This window comes from Falco biarmicus, chromosome 4 (assembly GCF_023638135.1).
Source record: "Falco biarmicus isolate bFalBia1 chromosome 4, bFalBia1.pri, whole genome shotgun sequence".
Classification (NCBI taxonomy): domain Eukaryota; kingdom Metazoa; phylum Chordata; class Aves; order Falconiformes; family Falconidae; genus Falco; species Falco biarmicus.
In genome coordinates, this window is record NC_079291.1 from 59,043,418 (window position 1) to 59,057,029 (window position 13,612).

Sequence of the window (13,612 nt, forward strand, 5' to 3'; positions counted from 1 at the left end):
ACTGAGCTGCTCTTTCAGCAGTGGGGAAACCAAGGAGCCCATCCAAAAGCACCCAGTGCCTTTATTGATTTAAAATGGAGTGGTAGGAACCTTGCCAGCTAACATCAGCATTGATACTGGGAAGGTAATGGAAGAAGAAATTATTTCCCCACACCCTTGAGATATACCTGCTCCTTTGCTGCTGGCATTGCTGAGAGAAGATACCCGTGGGGGGACCTGTGACACTGGAGCTGCGTGTATCTGAGCTGGGAAAACGCCGGGCAGTGGTGAGGAGTGATGCTGCTCTGAGTATTCGTGCTGACATTTCTTATCTGTGATTGCCTTTGGACTGAAGCAGCCTTTTGGTGAGGTGGTGGTGAACACCTCTGGGTCAGACTTTCACCTGGTGATGTGCAACTTTGCTGCCTTCCTTGGGCCCACGCTGGCTGGCACGCACTGAGGCTTGGCCCTCGTTGCTCAAGCAGTGGGATATTTCAGGCTCTCCTGGGTCCTCGTATACAACACCTATTTTTCCTTTTATGGTTTCTTGCCCTGTGCTGGTGGTGGCATCTCCCACAGCTTTATCATGGATGTGAACCATGGGGGAGCACTGAGCTCCTATTACCTGTATTCCCGATGGACAGCTGCGAGGTGAGTGACCACACATGGGGACCAGTTTTATTCACAGCTTCTCAAGAAGCCATTATTGAGGGGCCACACCATAACAACTCATGGAGGCTCAGCAACATTCCCTGTTGACTTCAAAGGGCCCAGATTGCCCCCAGGAGAGCCAAGCAACGTGGTGGCAGGTGGATGAGGATTAACCCTCTCTCAGGACCAAGTGTTGACAGCTTTCCACTCTACCTCCAGCAAGAAGAGCTGAAGCAAAGGTGTTGGTGTCCAGTCCTAGGCAGGAGATGGTATTCTGCCACCACAATAAATGACTAAAAATTTGTTATTCTATGCATGGATATTTTTTTGTTTTCTTCTTCATTTTTCTTTTTTCCACAAGCTATTCTACATTTGGTAGACTGATCTTCAATTAGCTTGGGAGTTGTCCATGGGAATTTCTACAGAACTGGGTAGGTGGTTTTTGGTTTGGGTTTGCTGGGGTTTTTTCAGTGCATTTTTCACACTTTTGATTGTTTCAAAGGTTTTTGATGCCTTTTTATTTTTTTAAGCTATTTTGTGACAGCCAGTCATCTTGGATTTATTTTTCTTGTGAAAATATTTTATTACTGTTCTGATATGATTACCCTCTAAGGAGATTATCCTGTAACTTTTTAAATCCTTGAAATGAAACCAGGACAAGACTCTGGTTCCTTTAGTTATGCCAAATTGTCTTTCCTTCCAAACATTTTTTAGTTTCTCCATGACTACATTTTGAGCTAGATGGATCAGCCAGGTATGATTTGTGATACCGTAATTTTCACACCACTTTAAGCATATTATTTTCTGAAGTTTGTATTTGTTCTTTTTTATTATTGATTATCACTCCTGTTTGTGGTATCATGAAGAGCATGTCGGCATCCAGCTTCCTTCTAGTCCTAGGTAAGCTTTGAGTCCTCATATCCATGGAGAATAACTGTAGGGATACGAATGCTAAAGTTTCAGCTCCCAAATGGGGGAAAATAGGCATAAAAGCTGGGGCTCTGCTAGGGTGCTCCATGGGGCTGTTCTGCCCCATGTGTGTTCATCACAGCTTTTGCTTGGTCCTGTTGTTTGGTTGCTCTGGACATTCAGTTACAGCTCTATCAACATGCAAACACAGCAGATTTCTTTTGAAATAACCTAATCATTTATTTTTAAAGAAACCTCTGGTCAGCTGGTTTGGGCATCAGGAGATTTTTGCTCTAGCAGATCTTTGTCCTGCTGCCAGTACAGTCATGTTTCTATCAAAACATCATTATGAATAACTTTTTTTTAAAAAAAAAAAAAGCATTTTTCCTCAGTAGGAAGCTCTGTTTGAGCCAAACATATCTGAGATCTCCATGTACTTAGCAAACTAGAATACTCTTTTAAAAAAGAAAAGAAAAGAAAAGGAAAAAAAGTTCAGAACATTAAAAATAAGAGAAACAGCATAAATATAAAACCTTTCCCTGAAAAAAAGCACTTGTCCATCCATAGGTGAGGACATTGTGATCTGTGATTGAAGATGAGGAGCCCAAAAGGCTGGAGATGCATGACATGGCTTCCCCTGCCCATCTCACCCCCCTCTCCTACCTGCTTCTTGCACGACTCTTCCCCACTTGCAGACCTCAGGTCCTGGCCTCTCCTCAGTCCAAAGTCAAGGCGGAGCCAAAGAACCAAGACTATTTTCATTGCAACTTTCAAAACGTTTCTGGTGTCCACACTCCCATGCTCTTTTCTTTTAACTGCCTCATCCCAACAACCCTCACTGCTTGGGAATTCACTGAAGTTTCCCAGGTCTCACGTGTACCACTTGACTTTGACCCTTCCTCTTCCTCACCAAGGTGGGCTCTAGCACCATGCTCACAGCTGCCTTAGATGGGGAAACACTTAACAGACACGCCTCTTCCCTGGGGAACATCGGCTTAGTCCCTTGGGACCCACTTTCTGCCTCCACTGTTGGCTGGGGAGGTTCAACAGCAGTGGAGAAGACAGCGGAAAGACATGGAGCAAGAAGCAGAACAAAGAACAAGCATATGATCTTTCTGTCCTGTCTACTGAGACTGGAACGACTCATTGCTCCATGCTTCTCAGCCTACCCCCAGCTCCTTGCAGGCTCCAGGTCCCTTCTCTAGTTACCATGTGAGCATCTTCAAGTTCCTGTAGGCTTCAAGATAATTTCCTCTCTTTCCCATTTGAGTAAAAAGATACCAATCACAGATGCAATGTCATACACACTATCCAGATGCCACATTTCTGCACTGATAAGCATGGCCTCACATCCCTCTGTCCCTCCTTGCCCCAGATCCCCACTGAAAAAAAAAAAATGTGCCTCGCTACATCTTCGTTAGGCGCAAAACATTGAGGCGCACAGGAAGGAAAGTTGCACCGGAGGCATACTGGATCTCCCGGAGGACCCCTTCCCACTTCTTCTGCTCTTCATCATACCTAGGGAGAGACAGACAGACAGTTATGGTAAGGAAAGCATCTCCTTCTTCTCGCTTAGCTGCAAGAAGTGCTCCATAGTGCACTTCTCGCACTACGGTGGGAGCCCTGGTGCATGGCGTGGTGTCCCACAGACATTATTTGGCCACAAGATATCTGTGGGAGCTGCATGGGGACTTTCAGCCCTGGTGTGCTCTGGTTTGCAGCGCCTGGCTAGGGGACACGGCTATCAACACGTGGTCTTGCACGGGAGGGTGTATTTTTCCATTGGGAAATGGGTTGATGGCACCAAGGCGGAAGATCCATGGTGAAGCCAGCAGGTGCCTGCTGAGGGTGCTCCAGAGCCACGGATGTGAAGGACAGGAGCAGCTAACGCTGTATGAGCAGCTGTCAGAAAGTGCTTGCTGCCTGCTTCTCTGCTCGCACACAGGGCTGTCTGATTTCCAGTCCCAACACTGGCTTTTCCCAGGGAGAGGATGGTTGTGCCAATGCTGCTCCACACCAACGGGGACGTCTGGAACCAGCTCCAGGCAAAACATCAATGCAGCAGCCAAGCTAAAGGAGCAGATTTTCCGTGGTACATTGCTATATGAAGCTGGGAGAGATCACTGTATCACCTGATGTGCCTTCCAGCACAGCACAGGGCACTCTTCTCACCCCAAGACCCTGCAGCCTTGTGGTGGGGTAACAACATCCAACTCACACTGAAGACATCAAGCCAGACAGAAACTATCTGTTCCCTCAGTGGGTCACAATAACATCCCTCCCAGACTCCCTTGGGCATCACCAGCGAAGGTTGTCACCTCCAAACGTCGTTCAGCTCTGTTGGCACCAGCTCTCCTGACTCTGTCTCCACTGTGGCGAACCCTCCAAGCAAGTAGAGCACCCCAGCCAAGCTCACCAGGCTGGCCGAGCTGCGCTCCTGTGGGAACTCGGTGAAGGTCTCCCACCTGTCACATCGAGAGAGGCGACATGTTAGAGCACCCTGCCCACCCCCACGCCAAGGCTGGCCTTGAATCAGAAATCAACCACTGAATTAACTAGTGACTGTTTAACTTGTGTAGGTCTACATGGGATGGCATCATATGGTGACTGTTGTTAGAGATACCTGTTTCCATCATCGTGGTTCAGCTTCATTTTGCACTGAGTAGATGGGTTGAGAAGTGCACCTGGCATGGACCAGCTGGTCCCAGCAGTGGGACTGCAGCTACAAGGCCCACCCGGAGTCAGAGAGTCTATTGTGTTGGGTGAAGCTGCCTAGATGAAGCTACAGCCCGGCAGGGAACCCGAGGACTGCATCAGCTGGTGCAAATGCTTTGAAGGTGAGCCTGAGATGATCCACAAGCCAACTTCAGTAGCATTGTTGATGCCCAGCTGTCCAAGGAATACAGACTGGAAGGAACTGGTGTCGGGAATTGCAAGCAGACTCTAGAATGGTTGGAAGTTACTTAATGTACACCTGCAGCTACTCCTAGTGTAACTACGCCCCAAAGGTGTGCTCAAGGTACGTACTTGTTGGTGGCAATGTCATAGACTTCCACTGTGTTGGTCAAGCCAGAGTCAGTCACACCAGCTGCCACGTAGATTTTGTCCTTGTGCACAGTGGCTCCGAACAAGGAGCGGGCAGTTTTCATAGGAGCCAGCTCCTTCCACTCAAACTTGGCTGGGTTGTAGACACACATCTTCTTCAGGCACTTCCTAGAGAAAGATGAGAGAGAAAAGGAGCAAAGGAGCCCCGACTGCCTGCCGAGGGGCAGCTCTGCACTGCAGGAGGCTGGGGATGGCTGCTGGCAGGAACGTGGGGTCTCTAGAAAGAATTCTGCTCCTCCACACTGGCATGAGTGCCTTCGCTTGCGTGTGCACCCCCAAGGATGCCCATGCCTGGAGACATCATTTGTGTGTGTAATGTCTCCCCTCCTGCGGTGCCTGCTTTGGATAGGAGTCCTAAAAACTGGGCATTGTGCTCACACAGCTGGATACGGGTCCTCGTAGCCAACTGCCTCTTAGGACCTCACACACAGCCGTCAAAACAGCGTTTCAGTGCTCCTGATCCAACTTGACACTGCAAAATACCACCTGCAGTGTCCCCGCTCCCAAGCACAGCGCAAGGTGTGTGAATGTATGCACGCTCACTTCTCGAACCGTGATCCTTTCAGAGCAGGACATCTTTGCTGGATTACAGCTTGTTTGCTCGGCAAACAGTCACACTTGTGCCTTGCAAAGCAACGACGGCAACGCTCCCTGAGAGAGGCTCTTTCTGCTGAGCCCAGTCCCTGCAGGAGGGCAGGGTGTGGGTCAGGTTTGATGAGGTTTTTCACTCCTGTTGCAAATACCCATCTGGATTTGACTACTAGGACCACGCTGCCCCACCACAAGTCCAAGACAGGAGACCCTTAATGTGAAGGGGCTTCTTGCTCTTCAGGGTCTCTCCCAATCTGTGTGGCATTTATTTATTGTAATCAAAGGGGATGATACGTTCCCTCTCCTGCAAGGACAGTGCCATCTCCTTGACACCTCTGTAGGACTCTTGAGGGCTTGGGGAGGGCTGCAGTCACCAAGGTGAGCTGAGAGGGAAGGATCCACATTTCACACCCTATCCAACCCTCCTTAACCCATAGCGTCCACACTGGGGAGGTACCAACTCCTTGCACTCCCACTGGTTTGGGGGATGACTCCCTGAATTCCTCTTGCTTTTCAGCTTACTTGTCACTTCCTTTGCCACCGATGACGTAGATGAGATCCTTGTGCGATACCACAGCATGGCCATAGACTGCATAGGGAAGGGAATCAGCTTCACCCCACTTGAAGGACCTGGATCAGAGAAAGTTGAGAAGCAAAAGGATTTGTAGCTTGCTGGGTGAGGTCTGGAGTACATGGCACTTTCCAGACCTAGAGGTGAGCACAGACCCTGACTCAACCTCAACAATATGAGGTTTTCAATGAGATAGAGCTCATCCAGTAAATTCTGTGATCCTAAAAAAAAAAAATGAAGGGAAAATAAAATATGCAGAATGTTTATGCTAATATTCATTATTTTCTGCAGCATCCCCTACTCTTGGGCTTTGTGAATACACATCCTCACTTCTTCCTGGACCTCACCTCATTTATAAATATTATCAGCTGAACACAAACAAGACAGAGATTTCTGCATGAGGGAAAAAAATTAAAACCAATGAGTCTTAGGGGTGCAGGTTCCTGAGGGCAAACTTATTTTTTGGCCATTGCCTTCTGCTTTGAGGTGCTTTGGTTGGCCAACACTCAGCAAGGACCCACAGGGGTGGATATGTCCACATTTTGCAGTGCAGGGCTGTGTTGAAGCCTCTGTGCTACCTCTGGGACAGCTGAACAAAGGGTGTAGCTATAAGGTTTTGGAGACCTCCAACTGGTACCCAGATAGGGCTGACCAGCGTCTCAAGAGGTATCTGCTCATGTCCACGTAGCTTAGACTCATCCCCAGTTTTCATACATGTAGGATGTAGCCCCAAGACCTGCACTTCATTTTACTGAAGAACTGAGTTGTCTGGGCTCTGGGTGTTTTCTAATTGCCTAACCACTCTGGGCAAATATTTGATCCCATAGACTGGCAGTTTATCTCCTCCAGGTTTGTTACAGTTGAAATCTTGACCTAAATAATGCTAGAAATACAAGTGATGCTGATCTCATCTCTACCAGCTTCAAATCAGTATTCAAATCACCCCTGAGCACTTAGCAGGGGCTGGCATATCTTTTCCCACAGTCTGCAGGGGCAGATAAATTCCCTGTTCTGTGGGAATGAAGCTGGTTTTAAATCTTTTGTTTTCATTTGGTCAAAAAATAATTGGATATTCAGCCTGCTACCAATCAGGATGGGCCATTCAGTGCCACATCTGAATGTTTTCAAAGCAAACTGTCCTGTTCAAAGCCACTCCTGGTGAGACCGCGGTGAATGTCGCTGAACCTCCAACCAGTGGGCAGAAGGAAAAACTCCTTTTGCTCCTCTGTACAGGTCTCACATGAGCATCTCCTCAGATCGGTCCCTGATAACATCATATCCCCATTATGGCTTCCAGCTCTGGGAGGTTCGATTACAATAAATGAAGCAGCTGGTGACAGCCAGCTCAGAGCCCCAGGGTACAGCCTGAGACAGTCGCAGCAGTCCCAGCATCTTTGAGCCCTGTCTCCACAACCTTTCAGCCCCTGGAGTGCTGGAGTTGTTTTCACCTTCTCCTGTGAACCACCTCCCGCCCCACACTTGCATGTGAACACTTACAGCCGGTCGTAGCACAAGACAGAATCCAAGGTCTTCTCCCCCTCTTTCAGTTCTTTCCCTCCGACCACAAAAATCGAGTTTTCCGCCTCTCCCAGGCCAAAGAGGCAGCGAGGGGAGGGCAGGGGCGGCATCCCCAGCCAGTCTGCGTCCAGATGGTCATACTGAAAGGAAACACATGCTTGTTAGTGCGTGCTCATCCAACCCATTTGCTCAGCAAAAAGCAGCGTTCAGAAGCTGAGGAAAGTCCTTTCCCATGTGCAGCTTGGTCACCCCAGCAGGCACTTTCTGTAGTGTTGGTTTCTGCCTGTGTCTCACCATCTGGTGCAGGGTGGGGGATCTTAGTGCAAATGCAAGTCATATAGCACATGACATATGTTTTACGACAAGGCATAAGAGTAGAGGTGCACCAGATCAAACATGTTCTGCTCTCTGCACCAAAGCCTTGGCTTGGAATAAGTTTGGTCATATTCGGATGAGAGTCCCGTGTTGGACCTATGATGGATAGTTCCTGGGACTGGAGGAGCTGAAGCACTTCAGCCTTAGAAATTTTGCCTGAATCCCTTCAGATGTAACACATGCCACAGTATTTCATTCTGATATTTTCCATTTCTGCCAGGTAGCAGTGTGATGTTGGCAACGGTGGCTACACAGCTCGCTCCCTGGAGCCCCTTCTTTTCCATCTTATTCTTTTTCTTTATGGCAAATGATCAGTTACTGTTTCCCTCTGCTTCTGAAGATCCTGATGTACTGTATCGCCTCGGTGTGTGTGGGTTTGTGAGACAAAATGTCTGTCTGTCTGCACAGAGGCCGTTCACACAATACCTCTCTACCCAGCATGGTGCCACACAACTGAGACAATGCTGCAAACACCAGAGCTCTTATTCCTGACCAAAGGGTGAGAGACCCATCTGATAGATGGGGAAACTGGTCCACACAGTGCTTCCAGATGAGATAGATGCAGGTCCTTGGACATCGTAGATCAAGGCATTGCCTCATGTCCCACCAGAAAAAAAGATGTGAAAGATTATGAGGCTGGGGACTCTCTGGGAACCATGGCTTGATGGGAACCGTAAATCAGGGCAAAAATGTTTAACGTAGCTTGGTAGCAGAGGAGGGAGGGATGCTTTGCAGCCAGTTTGGTGGGACTCTGAAAGATGAAGCTGCGATGCATTGCCTGAAGTGCTGTTTGCTATGGGCTCAGGCCAAAGAGCCTCAGCTTGCTGGGTTGCCTCCAAAGACTTGGCCTCAGCTGGGCGCCTGTGGTTATTGTCGCTTTGTGAGCTGTGGTCCACATATGTGTTATTTATAGTGCAAGCCTGAGCAGCTCAGTAACTAGGATAGTTCCTGCTTCTTGATGGATTCAGCATTGTTTTCAAGCCATAAACCTTAGAAGTGACAAATAAAGGATACCCTTTTCCATATGAAATGTCAATTGAATCGTTTTGTTCCTGCCAAAATTTGCAGGGCCTGGGGGATTTATCAGCATTGTTATATTTTGGTGCCTGTCCTTTAGACTAAACTACCCCTGACCTAACTCTCTTGGCTTCAGCAGGTGGAATGTGCAAGTGGGGTAGATAGAAACAGAGTCAGAAGGTGCAGAGTGCTGCTGCACTGGCACGGTGGTTCAGCGGTTGGTCATACAGCTGCCTGTCTACATCTGCACAGAGCTCAGCTGCAAAAAGGCTCAGAAGACTCTTAAAAAGGAGCCAAGAGCTGTGCAATGACACTGATAGCAATAAATTACACCTTTGCAAACTGACGGCACTTTCCAGCCTGGGACATGTTTGCACCTCCCATGCGTGAGTGCCGCAGTGAGCTATGAAGCACTGTCCTCTTCTTGTAGGGAAGGAGCTAAAAGCAGCCACATGATGCCCAAGGCATTTGTTACTGAATCAGTGCAAACTGGGAGCTGAATATAGAACCTTCCTGTACAGCTTAGAATCAGAGTACTTTAGGTTAAGGGACCTCCAAAGGTCCCTGCCAGCCTCCATGCTCAAGCAGGTGCAGCTTGGGAGTTAGAGCAGGTTGCCAGGACTTTGTACAGTGAAATATTACACGTCTCCAAGGATGGAGGGTTTGTGACCTCTCTGGACCCCTGCTCTAGTACTCCACCACCTCTGTTGGGGAGGTTTTTCCTCACAGCTAACTGAAATTTCCCTTACTGCAACTGGTGGCCATTGCTTCTTGTCCCATCTTTGTGCAAATCTAGCAGTCTGGATCCCTCTCCTGTGCCCTCTCCCATTAAGAGAGCTGCAGACACCAGTGAGATTCTTCCCTTCCCCTTCTCCAGACTGATCAGACCCAGCTCAGCCTTTTCTTGTACCTCCTGTTCTGCAGCCCTGACCATCTTGGTAGCCTCTGCTGAACTCATTCCAGTGCCTCAATGTTTGCTTTGTACTGGAGAGCCCCAGACTGGACACAGCATTCAGATGTGGTCTCACAAGTATATGATCAAAACGGGGGCGTGGGAAAAATATCACTTCCCTTGAACTGTTTGCTGCAGTTGTACTGAAACAGCCCAGGACTTGGTGGACCTTCAGCTCTGAATACAAAGCAGCCCATCTACTCTGCACAGGTGAGTGATGGAGCTGGCCACATCCCCTGTTGTCATCCGTTGTCCCGTGCAAAGGGCTGTATCTCCAACAGCATGTCCCCTGGCACTCCCACTGCCTTCCCCCTCCATCCTGCTTTCTAGGGCTTCAGCTTCTTCCTGCTAACTTCTCATTTCATGGGCTTCACGTGGGATGCATAGCCTCTAAAGCCTGACCCTTTCCAGGTGAGAACAAGCATGGTCCCTGCACATACGATGCAGGTGTACAGCCCTTCCCATGCAACGAGGCAGGTGAGGGATCAAGGCTGTATAGCTCAGCTTGGGAACTATCCCTACTTTATCCTTTCTGCCTCGACACCGTATTGTTTCTTCCCAGAAGACATGTGAGCCATGGGAGAAGAACAAAAAGATTTCTGGGTATGAGGGAAGAACAGCAGATTTACTGGATCCCTACAGGATCATCAGGAAGGGTAGGCGCTTTGTGTTAGCTGTCTGCAGGGATGGTGCTCTTGGGTTACTGCCCAGGCTGCAGCTCAGATCGCCTGCCCATAGCTCAGTCTGATCACAGCTTTGGCTGCTGCTGAGGTAGAACTGCAACTCTGCTTGTGGAGTGTCCCAAAAGACATTACACCGTGGGTTTCCTTGCACTTGATGGAAATGGCCAAGGCAGAGACTCTAAGCTGGAGCTAGCACACCTCCAGGGGCAAGAACAGCACTAGAAACAGGGCAGTACCCATAGGGATGTACCCTGTGTCCTTGGAGTGTTTGCTGTGTGGCTGTAGCTGCTGCTGTTCCATTGTTGGCACCCGGCAGAGTCACCCTTGGGTTGTGCTGAGGGTTCATAACAAGGGAACATAAAGGATGCAAAGCAGAACCCACACCTGATACCACTGACCTTCCAGTTAGTGTGCAGCCAGGGCTGGACCAAATGCACCCTTCAGAGTGGTCCAAACTGTTCAGGATTTGGATCAGGATGGTTTATTCCTATTACCTACTGCTTCAAGCCTCTTTCCTCAATTACCAGACACCCCCCCTCCCTCAGTGGGATCAGCCTTAAAAATATAGGGAGAAGAATCTCTACTAAAGCAACTCAGATGTTTACCTTCATTTACAACTTGCATTTTAACACCACATGACAATGAATATTACTGGGATTACATGGAAGCTAAAGACAGGTGATGTTCCAAAGTGGTCAAAGAAACAAAACACAAAGATAAAGCTAGTACCTGTAGGAAGTAGGAACTCATGGGATCCTCTTTGCTGTCCTCATCGTAGTATAATCCTCCAACAATGAAGATCTGATTCTCTTTGGTCACCAGACTGATGTGGTTCTTTGGGATTTGAGTGGACAGGGAGGCAAAATAGCACTCGTTGGCAGTGGGATCATAGGCCACTGCTCCACTGTCGCTCACCATGAAAATAAGGTCCTGGAGGAACATCCCAAAACGCATCGTGTCATTTAAGATCCCTGGGAGAGCATCCTCCTCTGTATCTTCCTCCTCATCTACTGCTCCATTGACAACATTGTCTTTTGCTTGCTTTTCACTGGTTTTCTTCACTTTTTTCTTTTTCACCACAGTGAATTTGCCTTTCTGGGCGTCCTTCACCATCTGCAGTTTCTTGAGCAGCTCTGGGCTGGACTTCACCATGGCGTGCTTCTCCACATGGTCCTTGATGTAGTCGTTGGGCATGAGGCGGAAGCGGATGCTTTCAAAGATGACAGGCAAGGCCTTCTGCCGGCTGTCATGGTCCTTGGTCCCCACCCACTTCATCACTACTTCAAAGACAGTCTCCTCTTTCTCAATGTTGAGGGAGTCACTGGAGATGATTGCAATAAGCTCATCAGCGGAGAGCTGGTAGAACTCCTCGTCCCGAGAGACCAGGGCAAAGCGATCACAAATGAAATCCCGAGCAGCCACAGCCAGCCGAGCACAATCTAGCATCAAGCCCAGCCTGAAGATAGCCAAGCAGTTGCTGAGGCAGAGCCGCTTCTGTAAGAAGGACACGCAGACGGTGAAGATGGAGGGGATCTGGAACATGTTGGCCACGGAGAAGATGTCCTGCACATTCTGTTCTGTGATCTCCAACTCAGAGGTGTAGATATAATGGAGGATCTTGCCCATGACATCTGGATCAACGTCCTCCAAACTGACCTCCCTCTTCTTGCTCTCTTCCATGTCCGAGAGGAACATTGCTCGAAAATAGGGGCTGCAAGCTGCCAGCACCAGCCGGTGGCAGGGAAACTCCTTCCCCTTGACTTTTAAGACACAGTCCAGAAACTTACTGTGGTCTAACATGTCTTTGAGTCCATCCTGGAGAAGAGTTTGCTGGTAGAGACGCAATTCTTCCACTTGATCAAAAGGCAAACCCATGATGAAGAGTAACTGCTCTTTTTCTTCCCAATCTATTTTTATATGTATATGTATTTATGAATATATCTGTACCTGAGCCCCTGGTAAAGAAACTTACTCAAAGCAGGGCTCACACGTCTCCCTTGCTTCCAGACCGTCAGCGCACTGGGAATGTGAAATGCTTGCTACTATCGCAGCTGTCTGTCTACTTCAGTTTCCAGCGCGAGGCTTTATATATAGCCACAGCGTTACAAAGCTTAAGGAATCTGTACTGGAGCATGTGTAAGCCGATCACCCTTTAATATGACACATTGGACAAGGAGGCAGGGGGGCGGGGGGCGAGTGGAACAGCTGTAATTCCAACCTCAATGCTTCAGGAAGGGTCTGTCAGCCCATGAGTCACCGCGGGGGAGCGGGAGCTTTTGCTGCCATGTGATGATGGGAGATGTGTGTGACCCACCGGCTCAGCCGCCGCGCTTGGGAAGCGGCATCCAGATGAATCCAACGTCCGAATCTGGCTGCTGGGTCATGAATGGCAAGGCTGAGACCTTCTCCCGACACCGCTAAACTGACTGCTACGAAACTGCTTAAACCTTTTGCTGTGCTAAAAATAGAGCGTGAAGTCAAAGCTGGAAAGATGCAATAAGGGAGCATCTTATGTGGGCTTTGTGGCATCCCCACTCCAACCAGCTCACTCCCAGGGCTGCTTTTCGGCACAGGTTTGTCCTTTTTTCTCCTCTGGAGTCACTTTTCAGGGGTCTGGAAGGGACTGGAAAATGAAGATAGAGCTATTTATTTACACCCCTGCATGGGACACGAGACCTGTGCTGGAAGTTACTTGACAAGCCTTGCTAAAGGAGGAGGCTCAAGGAGCCTGGGGGAGGGGTGGCTCTGCTTTGCCTGCCATACATACAGGGACCACAGTGGCACAGCCTCTGGACACCTCATCATTAATAAATCGATCCTTTCCACATCTTGGTGGCAGAAAGAGGGTCTGAGGCAGAACAGAAGTAAAGAGAGCACAAGGGTGGGCTTAAACTCACAGCTTCAGACTTCTAAACGGGTACCTTCTTGTAAGCTGAGGGTCCCCTGCTAAGGTCTACTGAGATTCAACACCCCCATGTTGAAGTTTGGAGCCACAGCAGGACAACCTGCCTGGCCTTGAGCCAATGCTCCAAAAAGGCTGAGGTCCCCAGCAGGTCCTGTGTCCTGCCTGCATGCCCATGGATGTCTGGGAAACCCCATGGGTCCTCAAACGGCCAGTCCAGGTCCAGCTCTTCCCTTGGAGCTCACAACAAAGCAAATTAGTTTTGATATTCATGGGTAGGCAGAATAGCTACTATTATTTATACCTGTAGTAAAATTTACATGAACCTGTATCTCTTTTACTATGGACCCTCCGGGCTG

General features: G+C 48.8%; 1 protein-coding gene across 1 annotated transcript; it reads right to left on the bottom strand.

Moving 5' to 3' along the window:
• Positions 1 to 1,802: 1,802 nt before the first annotated feature.
• Positions 1,803 to 12,403, bottom strand: KLHL40 (kelch like family member 40). Its single transcript, XM_056336481.1, has 6 exons — positions 11,081 to 12,403; positions 7,304 to 7,464; positions 5,758 to 5,865; positions 4,567 to 4,752; positions 3,858 to 4,004; positions 1,803 to 3,057 (listed from the first exon to the last, which is right to left on the bottom strand). The coding sequence occupies exons 1-6, from the start codon at positions 12,224 to 12,226 to the stop codon at positions 2,946 to 2,948; spliced, it is 1,860 nt and encodes a 619-aa protein (XP_056192456.1). The 5' UTR covers positions 12,227 to 12,403; the 3' UTR covers positions 1,803 to 2,945.
• Positions 12,404 to 13,612: the final 1,209 nt, after the last annotated feature.